The sequence below is a fragment of the Mytilus galloprovincialis genome, chromosome 9, assembly GCF_965363235.1.
Source record: "Mytilus galloprovincialis chromosome 9, xbMytGall1.hap1.1, whole genome shotgun sequence".
In the NCBI taxonomy this organism is placed as follows: domain Eukaryota; kingdom Metazoa; phylum Mollusca; class Bivalvia; order Mytilida; family Mytilidae; genus Mytilus; species Mytilus galloprovincialis.
Genome location: NC_134846.1, coordinates 38,471,144 through 38,494,184, shown reverse-complemented (window position 1 = coordinate 38,494,184; position 23,041 = coordinate 38,471,144). Strand labels below are relative to the sequence as shown.

The 23,041-nt window shown below is 31.2% G+C and overlaps 1 protein-coding gene across 1 annotated transcript; it reads left to right on the top strand.

The window, feature by feature from the left end:
* Nucleotides 1-295: 295 nt before the first annotated feature.
* Nucleotides 296-8,617, top strand: LOC143044962 (RYamide receptor-like). The gene is made up of 2 exons (XM_076217241.1): nucleotides 296-1,225; nucleotides 8,044-8,617. Exons 1-2 carry the CDS (start codon nucleotides 440-442, stop codon nucleotides 8,443-8,445), a joined length of 1,188 nt encoding a protein of 395 aa, XP_076073356.1. The 5' UTR covers nucleotides 296-439; the 3' UTR covers nucleotides 8,446-8,617.
* The last annotated feature ends 14,424 nt before the right edge of the window (nucleotides 8,618-23,041 follow it).

Here is a 23,041-nt window from a genome sequence, read left to right as displayed (position 1 = left end):
CAATCCCACATGTTGTGCATTCCATTGTCATTTTCTTGTCTTTAACTTACAGCTGCATTCCTTATTTATTTCATTTTCATAAAACAACGACAAAGCTATTTCTGATTCTGCAATTACCCAATAACAGCAGCAACAGTTTATATCATTATAAGATGAAGTTTTTCTGCAATTTTTGAGATTGATTGTGACTAAAGCAAGTATATAAATAAAAAAGCTTCGATCGATTTATTTATTAGTGGGTTTTTATTTTGAAATGTACGGAGTATATGTTTTCATTTCATTTCAAAGCAGGGTCAGAGCAAGGAGGTGTCAATATGTAGTCTACTGATGTGTTAATTTCTACAACAAAAACGATATGAATATGGAATTTCCTTCCAGACGAACAAAACTACACGGAAAAGAACATACTCTAACTAAATGAAGTTCCCGCTGTAAACTGATGCAGGGAAGAATTTCTTTGATGAATAGAAATATATCTCGTTTACTGAACCAAACAAGAAATATGACATACAACACATCAGACCTCGAAGGAACAATCATAACTTACGAACCGTATACCTTGCCTCATTCGTTTATTGTGACGCTACTATGCTTGTATGGTTTTATGATTTTTGTGAGCATTGGAGGGAATTTTGTGGTATGCTATACAATATTTACTGTTCAAAGACTTCGAACTGTAACAAATTTTTTCTTGGCTAGTTTATCATTCAGCGATATTTTGATGACTGTTGTTTGCATACCGTTTACCGTTATGAGCAATATTATTTTTCATTATTGGCCTTTCGGAAATGTGATGTGTCCGTTAGTGCAATATCTCCAACTTGTTGCCGTTGTACAACGGTCATTGACCATGGTGGCAGTGGCATGTGACCGTCACATTGTTATTTCAAAACCTCTAAAGAAAAGAATTTCTAAACCTAGAGCCAGAGTTATGATTTTTGTTTTCTGGATGTCTTCGATGATTATTGCTTTACCTACTGCAATACATTCGAAAATCGTATACTTACAATTTGAACCAGGTTCGAACGGACTGTGTATGGAAATGTGGGAGAGTCATCAGTCAAGATACATTTACAGTTTATTCATCATGTTACTACAGTACTTTGTACCCTTATTCATCTTAATATGTACTTATACTCATATAGGCTATATGATTTGGATAAAGCAACCTCCCGGGGAGGCTGATAGCACCAGGGATATGCGGATAGCTTCTTCTAAAAGAAAGGTAAGATATTATGAATTTTCATTTTTTTTTTATGATGTGTTGAATTTGACTTGTTTCTCTTTCAATCGGACATATATATAATACAGGTAATTGCTATTAATTAGTATTGCAATGTGCATTGTGTTTAAATGTAATATCAGTATTTAGTTCTATTATAATCTTAAATCAATCCTATTTCTATCTTATTTTTGAGATATAGTTTTTCAAATGTGACGTCATTTTCGTGCTGTTCCAGAAATTCAAATGTCTGCGTGACGTAATTTTTGTGCCTTTTTACTACTTCGTATGTGACGTCATTTTAATGACTTTTGCGTTGAGGCCTGGACCAAGTCGGGTGTGTCTATTTTCTGTGTTGGGCTTCAATGTATTATGTATTAGTTTTGTTTTCTGTAATTAGTTAAGACGTCAGTTTTATCATGTAAATCTTTTATATTCATTTGATAAAATTTACTGTTTGCAATAGCATAAATTGTTCTAAATAATAAGGATGTTATTATCACAAGCAGAAAACCCTAGCCTTATTTGTCACAACCTTTTTCAACTTTTGATCCTCAGAGCTGTACAACTTTGTACCTTTTTTTGACTTTCGAACTTTTATATCTAGGCGTCACTGGTAAGTCTTGTGTGGACGAGGCGCAGTTTTGACGTATTGAATTTTACACCTGATGCCTTTTGTTATCTATTATTCATGTTTTTCTTTGCCTAATACGTTCTCCTATTTATTTGTATTGAAGTCCTGTATTATTATGTTGTCATTTTAATGTTATATTTAACAATGCCATTAAAACGAGGATTGGCGTGCCACAAAACCAGGTTCAATCCACCATTTTTTTCTTTAAAAATGTCCTGTACCAAGTCAGGAAAATGGCCATTGTTATATCATAGTTCGTTTCTGTGTGTGTAATATTTTTACGTTGTGTTTCCATTGTGTCGTTTGTTTTCTCCTATATTTGAGTGTGAATTCACATTACTATAAGACGTGTCACGGTACTTTTCTATCCCAAATTCATGTATTTGGTTTTGATGTTATATTGGTTATTCTCATCGGATTTTGTCTAATGCTGCGTCCGTTGCTATGTGTGTTACATTTGAATGTTGTGTCGTTGTTCTCCTCTTATATTTAATGCGTTTCCCCCAGTTTTAGTTTGTTTCCCCGATTTTTTTTTTGTCCATAGATTTACGATTTTTGAACAGCGGTATACTACTGTTGCCTTTATTTAAAGGAGTATGTCCGGTAAGAGCCGATTTTGGCCTCAAATTTCAGATTCGTCTGATGCAAGGTTTTGGACACTTTTTAAACACTTAAGTGTCTACTTTAGTAGATTCAGTTAGTTGATGTGAAATATTTGAACTTATTTAGTCATTAAAGACGCTCAATTCAAGCTTAAATATTAAAATCTATCAAATTTCTGGTATAATATGTCCCTTTTTAGATGGTGTTCACCCTCAACCTTTATATATGTTATGTATTATCATCATGAAATACAACTTACATTTAGATATAAAGAATGAACACAAATGCGACCACTTCCATTTAAGACGAAAGCCGTCTAATCATTAACTCAAATGCTAAAATTGTGAAGATTTCAGTAATTTAATATGACTTAATGATGCTAGTACCTGATAAATGTGCATTTTATAGTAAAAACAGCCCATATTTATGTAGCAGAAGTATTCTACTTTAAATTCTAACATGACGTCCTTCAAACGCTTTGAGTACACACCCGTGGTAAAATATGAATATATTGTCCGGCTGTTATTAGTTCCAATCGTACTCCCACGTTATATGCCTTTTTATGAATGAGATACCCGACGTCATAGAACGATGACGTAAGAATATGACTTTGAGTATTTTACGGTAAAATATACGCTTGCCAAAACAAAATCATCACAACAAGGAAACGTAATCAAACGATGTTAAATGTGGTATAAGCCGATTTTTTAAAATCATATAAGTAAAATATAATTTAAATTCACCCAAAACTATCTAAACACGTTATTGTAAAAACTTTAAGCATGTCACTAATTCAGTTTCCTCCGTTCGTTTACGCCAATTTAATTGTGCGTTTGTTTATGAGAACGGCAAATTTTTGCCTCCACCTAGAGAGCGCTTCGATCTAAAACAATAGCCGAATGTGTCCTATTAGAATCGAAATAATTCATGGAGGCTTGAATATATCGTGATTTTACCACGGGTTGTCCCTTTATGCCGATATTTTACCCCTCGCTATCGCTCAGGGTAAAATATTTGCCATAACGGGCCAACCCGTGGTTAAATTACGATATATTCCATCCCCCATGAATTATTTTTTAAATAATATGCTAAAATTTTCATTTTATCAATTTTGTTAAACTGCATTGTATTGGGGCTAAAAAGGATTCTTATTGGACCTACTCCTTTTAAGAATTACTTTATAATAGCCATTCGTATTTAAAAGCTGTCATGTCAGGTCACATAAAATCACTAAAATTGAGAATGGAAATGGCGAAAAGTCAAAGAGACAACAACCCGACCATAGAACAAAGAACAGCAGAAGGTCATCAATAGGTCTATATGTTTCCCCCTATCTTGTGTAAGAAAAACAACAGTAGTGTACCGATGTTACAATCTCATAAATCTACAAATCAAACAGAAATCTGGCGTACTAAATTATAATCCTTGTACCTTTGATAACTATTTACACCACTGGGTCGATGCCACTGCTGGTGGACGTTTCGTCCCCGAGGGTATCACCAGCCCAGTAGTCATCATTTTGGTGTTGACATGAATATCAATAATGTGGTCATTTTTTTAAAATTTCCAAAAAAAAAGGATTTTTTCGAAAAACTAAGGAATTTCTTATCTAGGCACAGATTACTTTAGCCGTATTTGGCACAATTTTTTGGAAATTTTGGATCCTCAATGCTCTTCAACTTTCTATTTGTTTAGCTTTATAAATATTTTGATATGAGCGTCCCTGATGCGTCTTGTGTAGACGAAACGCGCGTCTGGCGTACTAAATTATAATCCTGGTACCTTTGATAACTATCTAATCCTGCCTTTGTTTAAAATTCCTGTCCTAGCTGTCCCACCATCATAATCAAATGGTAGCTCCCTAAGATGAGTCTTTTTATTAGAGTTCTAAGATGACTACAAAAATATCCCTTTGAGCTGAAATAAACAAGAATGACTGAAACTTAATGGACATAGAATTGGAATCTGAACATGATTTGTCGTTAAATTACAGTCATTGTTCTGCAAGCTTTCAATTTAATTTGACTTAATTGACAGACGATATTCCCAGACACAGGTTAATCCTACAGATATATAATTATAAATGAAACGTTTTTTACTAATCACAATTGTTTCCGATATATGTTGGGTATATTTTTTCCTAAAACTTGATAAAATTGATTACACAGACTTGTTATCCTTATTTGTTTGCTCCAAGCTTATTTTTGCCTGTGTGGTCTTCATATTCTATCAACTAAATTGTTTGTACATTATTTATTTCAAACTTAGACAACACTCCTTCTAGTTATATAAAATTCCAGAAAAAATTAAGAATACATTTATTAAAGTAACGTTTCTTGATTAGAAGCTAGACAGTAGTATCAATTATTTAAGCCTTGAAATATTTTCTACTTTGAGAATTTTATTACAAAATTATAAATAATATGTTTATATTTTTTACATTTTACCTTTAAGAAGTTATTATTTATGACGTATGTACACTATAACATGTAAAATGTAAAAGCACAAAAATACTGAGCTTCGAGGAAAATTTAAAAAAAAAAGTCCCTAATCAAAATTAAAAAAATCAAAAGCTCAAACACACAAAACAAATGGATAACAACTGTCATAGTCCTAATTTGTTCATGCCAACATTGGTGGATTAAACCTAGCTAACTTGTATGGCAGTTATATTGTCAACGATGTGTGAACAAAACAAACAGACAAAAAAGGTAAAAATGTCACAAATTGGGGTACAGCAGTCATTATTGTGTTATAATTTTAATCACAATAAAACAAACAAATATGTAAGAAGAACCATAAAAATGCAAATAGACAAAGCATATAAGCAAACATGACAGACAATAATACAACAATTTACAATTGCACAATAACACAATGACGGGATGAATAAGTACAGAGCCAAGTCACATGCATATAGACAAAACACAATAGAAAAAATAAAAAACAAAAATACAAAAATTATCATATGACAAAAACACAATGTCTGGAAGTGCAAGTACAGAGCCACGTCATATGTATCAAAGAAACACAAAAAGGCATAAGTGTTTTGTATATCATATCTACTAAAATATGACGATTATTACGTTTTGCGCTAACGAAACAAAATCAAACAAAACATCACATAAAATCTTGAAATTAAAAGAATAAAAACAGAAAGAATCTTATTCGCATTATTAAATGCCACACGAAAGCCAGTAATGATTACACCAAAGTGATATATTTCTTTTATACAGAAACCAATAATACTATTTAAATATTTGCGTAAAAGTACAACACTTGTAATGACGTACATGTATCTATAATGCTATGTTTATGGGATTTTTCGTCTTTCATCATGACAAAACTATTTCAATTTGACAGCATTATACATCATGTTCAATGTTATATTGGATATTTTAATTTAAGCTATTTACAGAAAATAATTTCGTTTATAAAATTGTAGGTTCATGTTGCTCATTCTTTCAAGTTCCGTTTGAGACGCTCCATGTTATAACGCAAATGTGAAATTTAAAGCTTTAAGTCCAAATATATTTCGATGTAGATAACTAAGAAAACATCTATTTAGTAGCACAAGGTTTTTACCAATGCCTATGCAAATCTCATGATTGCATTCAGAAAATAAAATCCAATGGACTTCATTGTAAAATTTTTGCTTGAAAATTTTTTTCACCTTTTTAAATCAGCCTCCTTCATGTAGCATCAATTTAGGAAAAATGTTGCTCCTTATTTTGCATCTATCAAAACATGAGGTCATGCAGTATAATTGGACGATTTACACGACTTTCACGAATGAATACAAACAGTGCAGATTCCCACTGAATTCTTTCATTACTCTGCATTTCTTTTCCATCCTGGAGTTAATTCTACGGAATTCAACGTTTCATTAAAAAAGGATAATTTTACCCTAGTTTTTATAATCCATTACACAAAAACATCTATTAAAAACAAAATTTACGAAACAATGGAACACAGATCTTCAGCATTATCCAGAAGCTTTACACTGAAGAGTATTTACAAAAGTTTTCCCTTCAAAATTTTTGGTTGATAAAAATTGTATCATCAGCTTTTAGTATGTATATATATATATTTTTATATTATGATTTAAACACTTTTAGTATGTTGTAAATTGCTTTATGCATAACATTTTCTTTGTGGATAAAGTCAAGTTATATCCACAATTCTTACATATGAATCAGTGGGTATGAATTTTGAAATTGTTGCCCTTTTGAATTAACTAGTAAAACTTCTATCAATAAATTAAAGAAACATTCAGTATGATAATTCAAATAAGACATAGATGAGAGGTTGAACACACTATTTTATTCTGTTGGTGACAATATTTGCTGTTAAAGATGTTGGTTCAGGAAATTAAATCTGACAGAAAAGAAAAAGAGTGAAGAGTAATATATTTCATTACAGCAAAAGCATTGTCAACCGTCGCCTTTGTTTGTAATGTTTTTATCTGGGTATTGACCTCGCGGCTATTAGTGATTATTAATATTGACAAATGATACCGTATCTCTGATATTTTGTTGAAATAAAAGGTCTGAACACGGACAAGACAGTCATTAAAACATTAGAGAAACAACACCACCATTCATCCTCATTTGTCGAACATTACTTGTCACGCAACCGGTATGCTTGATTAGAAAAAAAAACCTGCTAACTTGTAAGTGTGTCTTTTGTCAAAGCAAAACAATTGTACGATGTCATACTAACCGGGAACGTTATAACCTTGTCATACAGTAATACAATTACGTTTCTGTTGCAAGCACGATACATGTATTACGATAAAAGAGGTATTAGAAATCCCAAATTTTCAAAAATATCACATTCAGGATATTTTAGTTCAATAAGAAATACAAATGTGTGAGAAAAACACTCAACAACGGTGAAGTATTTAAAAAAAAAAAAAAGATTTTCCCTTTTACAGGGACTATGACAAATTCAAAATTGCTGACTTTCATTTTTATGATATTCTTTATTTGAAGTTAGTGGTGATTACATTTCCGAAGGCTATGACTGGTTGTCGTTTGTATTTGTTTCAATCGGATAATAAACATGAACAGAAACTGTTTGAAACATATCTTTGATTAAAATGGTCTAAATGATATACCTGTACGTATACGACTTATAATCAATATTATAAAAAAAAAAACAATCAATCAAAATGTTATTTAATGCTTCATATGGCTGTTGTACAAACTTTTTATTTTATTTTTCGGGAATTGAGCTATCGTCTTATATAAGTATGATTGCCAAAGAGATAACTTTCCATAAAGACCAAATGACAAAATGGTCTTCAACTGTGATCAAAATACATGTATTGTATAGTACGTTATACACACCTTGGTATGGTAAAGCATAGAACCATTCGAAAGAGAAAAAATACATCGGCCCTATTCATACGACAACAAAAATGTAAAACACATAAGGCAGACAGCAACTCACGACAACCCATAGATTACAGGTTTCAACTGCCATGGGACATACATATAAAGAATGTACCGGTATTTTGTACCGAATTAAATGTTGTAACTTATTTTACTAAATATAAATATATATTTTTATTTTATTTCAGACATTGAAGATGTTGTTTGCTGTTGTTATAACCTATGCATTGACTTGGCTACCTCTTCATGTACTGACAATTAGTGGTGACGTCAATCCAGAATTGTACAATCATATGTACGCACATATTTTGTGGCTTATATTCCATTTCGTGGCCTTTAGTAATTGTGGTTCAAACCCAGTCATTTATTTTTATATGAACAAAACTTTCCGAAGTGGATTCAACGTCTTGTTTGACAAAATGTTTTGTGTTAATAGGTATTCACAATCTGTAAGACGCTTTACAATGTCCGTGCCATCAACAGGAGCTCAGCGAAGTTTTAATGGTTCGTTTACCTTCCACCGACGATCAAGAAAGCTACAGAAGCCAACCGGATCTTGCCAAGGGAGTACAGAACTAAAAACATTATAAACTATAAATTCATTTATAATTTTATCGTCACATCTCTTTGTATGAACCTTTGTTTAAATATGAATAAGGACGTTAAATCACGCGTCATTTTCATCGTATTCATATTATAATGCTTACATGCATCATTGTGCACTTCAAATATATGGTTCATTTATACATATCATTAACAGTTGTTCACACATACTCAAAGAAATATAAGTTGCCATAAAAGATAAGCACATTGTCTTTAAATGTTTGATAAAATTTTAAGAAAAAGTATTTTATATTATGTATGTTTTGTATGTTCTGGATAAATCTTGTGGAATACTTGTGAGATTATTTTAATGTTTGAAGTAAAAAGGATATGGTGAATAAATAATGAACTTGGTGAGCAAAAGTACCATCAACCACTCCATTGTCATCTGCGCTTAATATCGATAGCCATAACAATCTAAATGTATATAAAAATAGGAGATGTTGTATTAGTACCAATGAGACAACTTTCCAAACGACGAGATGTAAACAAGGATAGCCACCATACAACCGTCACCAATGAGCAAAACTCATATCGTATGGTGAGCTGTAGTCGGCTCATATATGATAAAAGATAGAACAGCTCAAAACAGGAAACCAACTGCTTTATATATATTCTTTACACAATAAGCAAAACAAAACAAAAGTAAATAATATCGCATACAGCAGCCAACGACAACTACTGAATTTCAACCTCCTGACTTTGGATATACACACACAGAATGTGGCGAGGTTTAACATATTTGCTATCACTCATCATTTCCCTTAGCTGATGTCAGCGATTTAACAAAAAAAAAAAAAAAACCCAAAAAACATGAGAACAAACGTTACAATCCTTGCAAAGACGTCATTATCTCCTCCATACATTTTCCTTTGAAATTAATGTCTCCAAAATGTATGCCTTAATTTTATAAAACAAAAACAGTGTCATCATTTCTGTTATTTTGTACAATTGGACTAAATTTGGCATTTATTATCATGCTTTTATGTTAAATATTAATTTTCTTTGATATTTCCTGTACAAAATATATTTTTCACAATTGTGACTATTTACAAAAACTTAGTTTTTACTGCACATTTTCCCTTATAATTACCATACAAAATATATTTCAACATGGAGCTTCATTTTGAAAAAAAACTTCAACAAGTAAGTGTTTATTAGACCTGATGTTCAAATTCAGGTTTATTCGGGTACAACCAGATGTCAAAACAATTCTTTTTGTTTTCTGATGAAATTATTTACTTTTTATTTCAAGCAATCTGTCGTAAAGACATCTTGCCTATTTGATAATTACCAGTATTACTTAGATTTGTCTAAAAGGTAAAATTTAAAAAAATCCAAACTCCAATATGGAAAGTCCCATATCAAATGTCAACATCAATGTTCAAACACATCAAACAAATGGAAAACAACTATAATATTCTTGTCTTTAAACAGGCATTTATATAGAAAATGGTGTATTAAACCTGGTATAAAGCTAGCTAAACCTCTTACAATTCCATAACATTGACAAAAATGTTTGAGAAAAATGAACCAACAAAAAAATTGGGGTACGAGAGTCAAAATTGTGTTATAGTCAATATAAATCAAACTATTATATCAACAAAGAAAAAAACAAAATGGCACATAAACAATCTATAGCAACATTACCAAAAAATAAAAGATTATCGAACAAAAACTGACCATATGCCAATTCACAATAAAGGATATAATTAAAAATGGACTAAATATTAACTGTAAAAGATATTCAATGACAAATAAGTAGAACATAATAACACGTGATTAAGATGATAGACTATACTCCAGTATAAAAGTAAAGAGATGTGGTATGATTGTAAATAAAAAACTATCTACCACAGTTCAAATGTGAGCAATTATAGGCATCGTTTCGAGAAACAAATCTATACCGTAAGGTCGGCTATAAAAAGCCCCGACTATGACAATTTGTAAATATAATTCAATTGGAAAAACTAACGTTCTAATTTGTAATTTATAGTTGACTATACGGTATGGGATTTGCTCATTGTTAAAGGCCGTACAGTGACTTATAGTTGTTGATTTCTGTATCATTTAGTCTCTCCTGTTGATTTGTCTAATTGGCAATCATGCCACTTCTTCTATCTTTATATGAACCAACAACAACCACTAAATTGAAGGCTCGTGACTTGGGACAGACACTTAAAAATGTGGCGGGGTTGAACATGTTTGTTAGCACTTAACCCTCTATTTGCCTGTGACAGTGGTGTCACAGTACAACATGAGCACAAACGATAAAAATAAATTGAAAATTGCTTTGCTAATCAGATGGATACAAACAGAAATACATCTTACAAAAACTTAAAGTAGACGTTGTCGGGTATTTGTACATCCCAATAACAAAGATACACAAAGTACATATCTGAGATTATTTGCAGTTACTGACAGCTAGTTCAAACCAAAAACAACTAATAAATTAATCATGCATCTAAGACTACATTGTTCATCATTACAGACCCAACATCAAATGGATTTAGTGTAAAGACGTCATAAACCGTCAGCGAAAAACATGACCTCGTATATTGCCACAATACAGGTATCAACAGATTGTAGATCAATAAAGGTGTATATGCAAATAACAATAACATTTAGCTTGATTTTACTGATAACAAAAGCAATATTTATATTTATAATACAATATTCTAAGAAATAGGTACAGTGTTGAATTGGTAACCTTTTAAACTAAGTTTGTTTAAAGAATCTTTAAGTTTACTAGAATCGTTTCTACAATTGCACGGTAAACAAAATCTCCGTAAAAGTCAGGAATATGCTATCCCGTTTTAAATAAATTTTCTAAAGGTACATCTAAACTTTAAAACCAAATTTTGATATGTTTGGAAGAACTTAGTGAAGGTTTTAAGTAAAAAAAAATTGTGGTAACAGAATACCTGACTAAATAATTTATCAGTAATACATAGATTACGTTCATTAAAGCCCAACACTTCACAACAGACATGGACATGGCAAACGAGTTGTGATATATATAAACACCGTAAGATGGTGCCAAAGGAGCATCACATGTCGCAAGTAGTGAAAAACAAAAATAGTTTTTTGAAAAACGAGGATCAAAGGATAACATACTTTGTGTGTTCCAATGGCCGTAAGTTCCTATTGAGATCATTTTAAGGCTTGTCGGAGATATAATGTACAATATTTGTATTGGTTTCAGGTTGAATCTGTTAACTTTATATCTAAAAGTCAAGGAATCAATCACATATATTGACTGTCATTTGTATTCAAGTTTAACTCGTAAAGCAATATAAAGATAGACAAGCTAAATCTGTTCAAAATTAAAAAGCGTTTATGTTGTAAATCTTATTTAAAGTGCATTGTAATTTCTATAGGTATATAATTAAACAAACACACTAATTTAACTTTTAAATCGTTATAAATGCTTATAAATTTGTGTTGTTTTTTCCTTGTCACTTCAACTGAATAAAATATGTTTCTGTTTGATTGCATCAACTCAATCAACTGTCAACGCATCAAGATTCTTTTACGATTTTCCAATGTTCTACAATTGATTTTGAAAAATTTCTTTGGAACTATAACATCCTGAAACATGATATCAAAATTGACCAACGACACAGATTATTGATAATTTAATATGAGAATTTGATTCCTTACAATTTATCAATTGGAAATGTATGCAGTAATGACCTTTAATGTTTAATTCTTAGATCAAAACAAATCACTTCTATAATAGTTACATTCCATTTTGATGTTGTTCCGATGCGATTTTAATCGTCAAGATAATTCTAAGTGACTAATTGACTAAATATAGGAACTAATGTACTTTGAGCATTACATAACATGTATTTTGATATATGAACTTTTTGTAAGCAGTTATTTGTATATTAAAGCAATGAATGATTAGTATATTAAGTGAGCAACAATGAATAAAGGAGTATCATCGATCTATCTGTCTTGTAATTTAATTACCTCAACACAACGATATGTTTTACTTATGTGTGTGTGTGTTTTATATAGCTTACCAAAATTTCTCTGGCAACAAATCAAGCAGCAACTTCAAGAAAATGTTTGCACTCGTAAAACAATATATTAAATGGTGTGTATCAGTTGGTTGAAATACATATTAAATCCGAAGTGATGAATATAAATATAAAAACTGTTATCAAAAAGATGAACGATGGTAACCTTATCCCTTAATAGATGAATAAAATAGTATACGTTTCAAAAAAGGCAACAGTAGTATACTACTGTTCAAAAGTCATAAATCGATTGAGAGAAATCAAATCTGGGTTACAAACTAGAAAGAAAAAAAACTAAACGACGGGAAACACATCAACCAAAACAATGTAGTAACAAAAAGTGACTGAAAAGATTCGAGTCATAAAAAAAGGTGTACGAATTAGGAGTTTTTCCATACTTTTTTTATTGCCTAACAAGTGAAAAAGTCAGATTTGCCAATTCTTGAATGGCGAATTTGTCCCACATAGTATTTTATTTTTTCTCAGTTATAATTTTCTATATAAAATAAGCAATCAATATTTTGACTATTTGCTAACTATTAGACCTCGATGAAACCCAAGCGTCATTATATTTCGCGGAATTTCAAATACAGCTACTGGATTGAAGGATTTAGAAAATATATACATATACAGCGGTAGTAAAGTTGTTGCGTTTTACCTATTGTATTTAGGGTTGAAACCATCACAGGATGTAGCCTCTGTATATCAGAATATTTATGAAGTAAACGTTAAACAATATGGTTGGGTTTTTGTTTTTTTTTTTATATAACAATAGTTGATTTATTACCTCCATTTAATGTCTTTTGTCTTTGTCGATATAATAAAACACTTGCTGACTAGATATTTGTGGAATAATAAAGTTCATTGTCCCCTCGGATACAACTTTTGCGCTCGACTACGCCTCAGGGCAAATGTGTTTACTATTCTACACAAAACAAGTCAATAAGTGTACACTTTTATATTTCAGCTACGTCGTTGATACTTCGTTCAACAATAGCGGCTCAGATGTGGTACCGAACGCGATACTCTCTATCTCTCTACGTACGCGTGTATATACATATCGTTCTACCCGGAAACTGTCTAACATGAAACAACCTTAAATGTAATATCGTTTTATACATTTGTTAAGATACAATTTATTCAACAAATCAAAATTTGTATTCATTCTAGTTACAAAATTTGCTAGTAAAAAATTCGACAAATATGATATTGTATTTAACAAAGAAATCTATAAAAGATAGTTGATACCAAGTCTTGTTGAGACAGGCAACTATGTATTTTAAGCCACCAAAACTGAAAGTTGGGGGCATATTGTTTCACCCTTGTACGTCCGTCCATTATTGTTTTGAAGTCCTTTCGTTTACCTCTATGTGGGTATATCTGAGTATTTTCTTGCATAAAAGGTGTATAGCGTTTCTGGATAATTACAATTTAAATGCTAGAAAGATCCCTTTGCTGGCTGTTTGTATTTCAATTGAAATTGTTATAGTCGTGTTTTTGATTTTTATTAATATCTGTTTTTTGGTTGAACTTAGTCAATTTTTGGATTTTATACTTGCATGGCGTTTCCGGATAACTATTTCTACAGTGAACTATATAGAACTCTGTGCTCCTATCCTTAACTTTATGTATTCAAAAATTACACATAGCACCTACAAGGACATCATTGTGTCTTCCAGACACGGTTTTATCTCTAAGAATGTCCTACATTAACTTTGTTATAATACAGTTACATCAAAGTAGTTTGCAGGGTCATAACTTTTTCTAGTTTACTAATTCTGATTAGTAAAACTTCTGTCACGGATATGTTTTCATAAACGAAGCTAATATTCGACCTGCTATTAGTCGTGCTAGTTTTAATATCCTGTTTTATGATATAAACATCCATGTTTATACTATACCATCATACTTATCGGAATTTAAAACCTATTCACAGGAACTAAGATGTTGATTAAAAATAAAATAAAATAGTAAATCAAATTAAAAGCGGATAATTAAACATTAATAATGATTCAGATTCAATAGTTTATCAAATTATTACCGCATACAACAAACATTTCAACAAGATTTATGCAGCATTTATTATTAATGTATGCATGCAACAGTTAAAAGAATTAGAATTATGTATTTATATGTATGAAGCATTCTTTAAAGTATTATAATAGACTATTCAAGGACATTCATGCATCAGGATCAATCTAGAATCATATGAAGCATAAACAAATCAATAATTATATAGAAGGTATTTTCGTTTAATTAAAAAGCTGTGACAGGTTTTGACTAAGAAAAAGACACAACAAACACAAATGAACAGTCATGTTCTTCAAAAGTGTGTATAGTCTCAATACTTTATTAATTTCATATGATTAAATTTTAGACAATTATGTTACGCTACTCTTACATCTCCATACATGTATAGTCGACGTCATGTAAAATTGGCACCGTATGGTTGTTGACTGGTTTTTAATTACAGTGAAATGCAGTGAAGTTTAGCATTTGATAGTTCATTGATAACATTCTGGCGTATCATAAACAAACAACTTGTAACGTCTCATTTCATTGGCCGAAAGATTCAAATACAAAAACAATGTAGTCAGTGTGCACGTGAATTGACACAGGTGACCGACAATGGAATGTACTATGTTACTACGAACGTAAAAACAAGGATTTGTTTAATTTACAAACCTTTGGTCAAAAGAATTAAATAAATCTTTTGTTAACTTCAAATAGTGGGGTCGAAATATTATACTGATATTTTGTATTAAGTAATATTCTAAGTTCTTTATGCATGCAGCAACTCAATTATCGTGTACCGCATAATGAGAAATATAAGGATAAAATAAAATGTATGTGCCGCTTTTATACAAATGAATATATGAACCACTTTTAATTTCTTTCATACTGACGATAGGTTATAATCCTAACAAATTCGTAGTCACTTATAATAAGTATCTCATAATACTGATCCATTACAAAAATTAATGATGGGTTGCACTGACATTCCTCTTTTATTATTTTCATGCTATAAAACATACACACAGAAGCTAAGCGTACCATAAACGGAGGAAATTGTCCCCCAAAATAGAAACAAAATAACTTTAATCGTATCATTTGTGCACCTGAATGAATTCAGTGAAGGCATGTTGTTGTAATAAATTGAAAAGTTACATCGGCGAAGATTATTCGGTTCTTTTGCATGTGTTGAACAAAATAATAAATTAATACTTGTGAGAAATGTCGTAGTTTACAAGGAACAAATCTCGTTTGAATTATTTTACATTGTCATTTCGGGGCCTTTTATGGCTGACTTTGCGGTATGGGCTTTGCTCATTATTGAAAGCCGTACGGTGATCTATATAGTTGTTAATTTCTGTGTTATTTTGTTCTCATGTGGAGAGTTGTCTCATTGGCAATCATACCACATCTTCTTTTATATACGTATTTATAGTATACAAGGTATTATTCCGCAGTTAAGATTTTTCCACTTCCTTAAGAACACATCCGTAAAAAAACGGACGCCCACCGGACAGAAGGGGTCAGAAGGGCAATCATACCACTTCTTCATTTTTAAATATACATGTACTGTTTTCGATTTTAAATGAATGAACATTTATTTTTTAATTTTATACTGTAAGAATAGAGCTGCATAACATTGTTAAACTATTCGCTTAAGTACATGTAGTATGTATTCGTATTTAAAATGAAATACAAAACGAAACATGTATGATAAACTGATAAACAAAATATCAAGAAATGAAGGATGACTAAATGCATGTACAAGAAGAAACTCATCTTTTTATCAAAACATTTTATGAATAAACACTTTTTTTTTAAAAACTGATTGTTTCTATTTACATGTACATATTTACAATTATTATATACAATTTACGTTCGTTTTTCAACCGAGAATAGCAAAACCTCATGAAGTATATCGTTGGAGTTTATAAACTACATTTAATTCCCCTGCGCCATGGTTTGCCATCTGGGTTTTTTTTAACAAAGCATGGTTGGTTACATATTATGAATTTACTTACAATTTCGGAATTTTTTTCTCTCAAGTAAACGGAATCAGAAAAAAAATCACTATCCTGTGTCGAATACCTAAAACTTGTCAAAGAATTCAATATGAAAAGTGTTTGTAGAAAAGTACGGTTTCATTTTTCAAGTACAACACTAATTCATCGAGTCCATTGAGTTAAAGAAAAGGCAGGATGAGCAACTTGTAAGGGGGGGAGGGGGGAGTCAATGAAAAAAATATGTGGATTGAGTTTTTTTAGTTTTTCATTGGACTTTTGATGTCCCTTGATCCAGAGGACTTTGAATTAAATATTTCGATGTGAAAACTGTTAAGATTTTAAAGTTTAAAATTTTACTATCAATTGCAGAAAATTATAAAACCAATGAATTTCACTTGCACATTTATAAAAGCTAGAATTGTGATTGCTTAATCAAGAATACAATCATGTACGCAAATACGACGATGGAAGCTTTAAACGACCTTGACCAGCTACGTGAATATTGATCAGTCCATTCAACGTTATAGTATGTGTGTTCTATTTTCGCAGGTGTGAGGTCGAAGGTTTGAATTGACCAATGAAAACGATCGTTCCTTAAAGAGTTAGTCTAATAAAGTTTGTTTGACTGATTACGTCGCAATACCTTTCGCTAAGCTTTACCGCACATGAGTATACCAGCCGCGTTCAATCGAGAAGACGTTTTGAACTAGCGGAATTAAAATCTACCCAAAAATTATAACTGTCGTATCTTTGTTTCCACTATTATTCATGACCTGCACATTATATTTAATGGTGGAATCCGACATTGTTATTACCGGAAGTTTTCTGATTCCGCTAATTAAAAAACATCATCTCGAATGAATGTGATTGATAGTTTAATATTTTTCTACAAAAACACTGTGACAAATTAGGCGATTATAACTGGTTTAAGTATTTCTATCAAGTAACTAATCATAGTCTTATATTACAATATCTTTCAAATCATAAGATTTTATCATCTCCAAAACTAGATAACCCATCTTTAAATTCACGACTTCTTTTTCAATGACCATTTTAGATCCTTGAATTAATTACACTGTATTCCGATTTGTGCATATGAACCCATATTATTCCCCCTGACACTACATCTTTAGAAGATTTTTAAAACTCTAAAGTGAAATTTCATTATCCAATTGTAGCATGTCGTGATGCATTTATAATTTCTAGTGCCCGAAATACATGTTACGTCGACGTAGTTGATGTCCGACCAATTCTTCGTGTCAATTAGTTTTATGTAAGGGAATAAATATTTGATGGGAAGGGATGGAAGAGAAGGATGTATGAAATTACTTTTCTGACCTTGGTATAAATTTTAATAATCCAAGCCCTTTCTGTCTTCGTTTCTCTCCGCCTTTTGAGGTAATGTAGTGATCGATAGTGATCAAAACATAACAACGTATTATTCGGGTTAACGTTATAACTGGTTAAAAAGTTTAACACCAAACAGGTCGAAAAAGAACATTTTGCTAAATAAAGTGCAGGATAATTAAAAAAAATTGTAGTGCATCAGACTGAAACTAAGATGAATAAGTCGTAAAAGGAACAATATATATCAAGTATTAAACAGTAACTTGGAACCACAATGTTTAATTACCAAAACCTTTTTACAAATTCACGAAAACTCATTATTTTTGGTAGATTGTAGGGTACCTACTCAAAGAAAACATCAGCATCAATAGCATTAGATCTTTAGCAACAGAAGTATTTCAACGACCAAATCAAATGGGAACGCTAATCGCTCATCAGAAACGTTAATGCCGCGTCTGATGTCTTTATGTCTGTATAAAAAACAGACCAAATATGCATACATGACGAGTTTTAGAAACCTGTAGTTCATTTATTTAATATTGAAGGACATTTTGATCATTTGTTTTTTCATCTTTTCCTTTGGCCCTAGGTCATATCAAATCCCCTTATTGTGATATGCAGAGTCATGTAGTTATTGTATAGCTTTTTACATTTATATAATTAAAGAGAAGAAGCAATTTAAAGATACATTTACAAAAATAATTAATTGCCACCGACAGAAAGGGTTTTCTTCCGAAAGAAATGTAATGCTGAGTTTGATGTTACTAATCAAAAGTCCAATTTAGCAAAGTAGCTTTAAAGATGAAATGAAAGTGTAATATTCCAATGGTATGATAAATTGTATATGTCAACAAAGCTAATCCTAATGGGTTTAATTATATATCGCTGTAGAATTTTACTTTTGAATACGGAAATAAATATCAAACAGGTTTATTTGATACAAATTTCTAACGGTTAGATAACTGTTTTCTAATACATTTTCAAAAGTCAGCAGAATACACATGTTAGCATATCATTTACACTTTGACTTTGACGATACGTTTTGTTTTAAATGGATTATTAGGTACATTGTACGTGTTTTATGCTGATTGTAGCAATCTAATCTTTATTTCGTCTTTGTTTTTCATTTATGTTTTAATAGACATGGCGATTGTCAGGTCAATTATAAAAGTTACGAATCAGATGTACAATGCGCACGTTAGTAGGAGAGTTATTTTTACATCACGGTGGTTTCTATGTCGGGGACCGCCAAACTCATATCATTGCTTGAATCCGTTCCGGAATGCGAGTAGATTTTTCAGATGGTTTAACGAAAATCTATAAAATCCATGAGTTGAGTAATTTAACACAGTGATACCTTTTGCAATAGTGACACCCTAAAGCACACACAATAACAATTAGAAATAATCTTAGATTACAATTGTTTATCTTAGCTTACACGACCCCAGCTAGTAACATATAACCATCTTTTATGACTTAGATTTTGTCCTTGCTATCTTAACTGTTGTTTGTCTTTACGTCTTGTTCTTTCTATCTTTCTTTACCATATGGTTTTGATAGACCTCTTGTTAACTTATTTTTGCGTCTTATGTCTTTCTCTCAATTTTGACCATGTGGTTTTGATTGATGCTTTGTGTTGTTAGATGGTGTATGTCAATATGTCCTTTTTCGCGTTCTGTCCTTCGTGACCTTTAGATTTTAATTCACCTTTTATTTTTTTTTTTTTGTCTTAGTTATTTTCATTTTATTATTCATCTTGGCCTTTTGTTATGAATGGCTTCTTTTAAGTTTAGCTGTCGTTGGACTATACGTCTTTTTTTTCTATTCTTCGTAACATTAATGTTTTAATTGATCTCTTACTAACTTCTAATTTCATGCGTTGACTGTCAAAATGTTTACCGACAAACAAAGCTCCAAGAATAATTTTCTCTTTACTATATTTACTTTATATATGTCTAAACTGACATGAAATTGTAACCAATCAAGTATACAAGTAACTTTATAATTATGTATATTTATTGAACAGAATATACGGTTCATCATTTACTTCTGATAATTGACAAACGTTGAATAATGCCCTTATGTCGGTGTTAACATACCAGTGACACATAATGGATCATAGAACCAGAACATAAATTGCAGTGTACATTATCGAAGGCCGTATGGTTCCGTAGTTGTTGACATCCATTTCATCTAACCTTTCATGTACATCACTTATATGATTAAAGAGAATAAGAAATTTGAAGACTTGTTTATTAAAATCAACAATTACCACTGACAGATAGGTTTTTCTTCCGACTGAAATGTAACACTGATTTTAATGTTGATAATCTAAAGTTCAATGTAGCCAAGATGTTTCAGTGATGAAATGAAAGTGTCATATTCTGATGGTTTAACTGAGTGGAATATGCCGAAATGGCGCTTTCTAAACGAGCTAATTATATATTAGAATAATGATTCATGTTGTTAAAGAAGGAAAAAGGAAATAACTATCAAAGAGACTTTTAGAAACAAACTAATGAGCTCTTTCGAAATTTCAGTTGCATACACTTATTATCATATCGTTAACAGGTCGACTATTAAGGCTACATATTCATACCTTTCTAAATGATTTAAGAGTTACAGTAAACAATTTATATATATATGCTTGCTTTTTCTTCGTACATTTATAGATTCAGTTCCGGAACTGATTTCTTCAGTACAACAAATTGGTGAAGCGTAGCATACAGATTTTTAAGTTTAATGAAAATAAATGTGAAACACTTTTTGATCAATGATTTGAGCCATTCAACACGGTGGTACCTTCTACAAGAGTGATACACTCTAAGTACGTTAAATAAAAATTCAATAATTTTTTTTCGTGGACGAAAAAATGTTTCTACTTCAACTTACATGTACTTATATTTAAATTGGTGTATTATATACATCTAGTTCCACAGGTTAGTACCTTTTGAATGCATACAAATCAAATACAAATTCCATTTATGTCGTTCAGCGCTTTACAATTGATTTAAATGTAACACTTACGAAATGTCCGTAGATTCTATAATTCACGTAACATGAGTTTAAAATTTAAAATTCACAGTTTTATTTTTAACGTTGTGTGCCATTGTTTTTTTTTATGTTATTATACTCAGTTGCATTATTTTTGTCATCTCTATTTCTTTTTGTAATTTTATATATATATTATGTGATAGTATAATGACCTAGACTAGATACTTGCTATTGGTCAATGAGAGTTTATATTCGATTCTAATATGACGTTCTTCTTTAGCTTTGTAAACAACACTGTGATAAAATTCTCGATAAAATATACTTAGCGCAGACTCAGAGATATACATAATAATGGCTGTTACAATATACTTCCCACGTAAATCTACAGGTATTGGAACCTATTTGCAGACCCTTTGCCGATTTTATTGTTTTAAAAAGTGCAATTAAAATAAGACAAAATAACTTTTATTCTTATTTGAATGCATAATAAAAAAAAGTAATGCACAAGAGCTCGGAGAAATCAACAAAATAAAAATAAAATAAAATTCTACGAAAGTCTATTAATCTTTTTGGCGCATTTAAGTCATTTCAAAACATGACGTCATACAATTGAAACAGCTAAAGTTGAAAGTTTTCTGTTACGTGATCCATCGTAATTCGTATGATATTGTATTAAAATTGATTTTTGAGGTAGGTTTTGTTTTATTTTCTATTCTATTGCATTATTTGCATATTTACTCATTTCAGCAGATCAACATGGCGTCTCCTTAGTTACAAAATGTCAACTATGGATTTGACGGAAGCTTACGAAAAAAACATGTAAATTAAAAATGGCAAATGTTGGGTTTGAGAATTTAAAGAATTAAAAAGTTTTTTTCTAGCAGTTATTCACGAAAAAACCTACGCAAGCTACATATTTATCAAGATATTTGAGCTTTATCTAACAGGGAGTAAAAAAAGAACAGCCACACACACAGCATACCCACCTTCGCTTCAGTTTTTTAATGACCGTGTTTGTCCTATTAGAATCGAAATAATTCATGGAAGCCATAGATTGTTGGAAATTTACACATGGCCTGGGCCGTGATATTCGTTAATTTTATCCCTCGCTAACGCTCAGGATAAAGTTCGAATATCACGGCCCAGGCCATGTGTGAATTTCCAACAATCTATGGCTTCCATGAATTATTTCTTAAACGATAAATCAGCTGATTGTTGTTTATAAAAAAAAAAAAACCGTACGAAACGCATTGTTAATTAAACAGCAGTATTATTTTACAGATCCTTTCGATACATGTTAGCGTTAACGAAAGATGTGCATAGTTACATAAAAACAAAACAAAGTCCACGACGATACGAATCTCTTGTAATTTTGAATTAGGCAGATGATTTATAACTTGAACAAAATAATTTCACATATGTGATAACATTGAGTAAATGCGTAAGTTTTTGACCAACGTAACATTTTCGGAAACGATTTTTTTGTTTGGGACAAAAGCCCTCCAGTTATGAAAATATCATTGACACAATAACTGCAAACATGTACACACCAAAACAAAAACAGACTACCGCCACAATAATATTTCTTATAAAGGAGTGATGAATCAATAACAGGAGAGGACGTGTTGATAGGGATTTTAATGTCGTATAGAAAAGATGATAATATTTCTATCCCCAAGGAAAAAAATTAGAGTAAATCGGTCAGTTTTTTTTTCGAAATGTTGAATTTGATAACCAGCATGGATGGTGCATAGTTTTAAGCGAAAAATGTTGTGAGCTGCTGTTTAATGCCCTTATGTCGGTGTTAACATACCAGTGACACATAATGGATCATAGAACCAGAACATAAATTTCAGTGTACATTATCGAAGGCCGTATGGTTCCGTAGTTGTTGACATCCATTTCATCTAACCTTTCATGTACATCACTTATATGATTAAAGAGAATAAGAAATTTGAAGACTTGTTTATAAAAATCAACAATTACCACTGACAGATAGGTTTTTCTTCCGACTGAAATGTAACACTGACTTTAATGTTGATAATCTAAAGTTCAATGTAGCCAAGATGTTTCAGTGATGAAATGAAAGTGTCATATTCTGATGGTTTAATTGAGTGGAATATGCCGAAATGGCTCTTTCTAAACGAGCTAATTATATATTAGAATAATGATTCATGTTGTTAAAGAAGGAAAAAGGA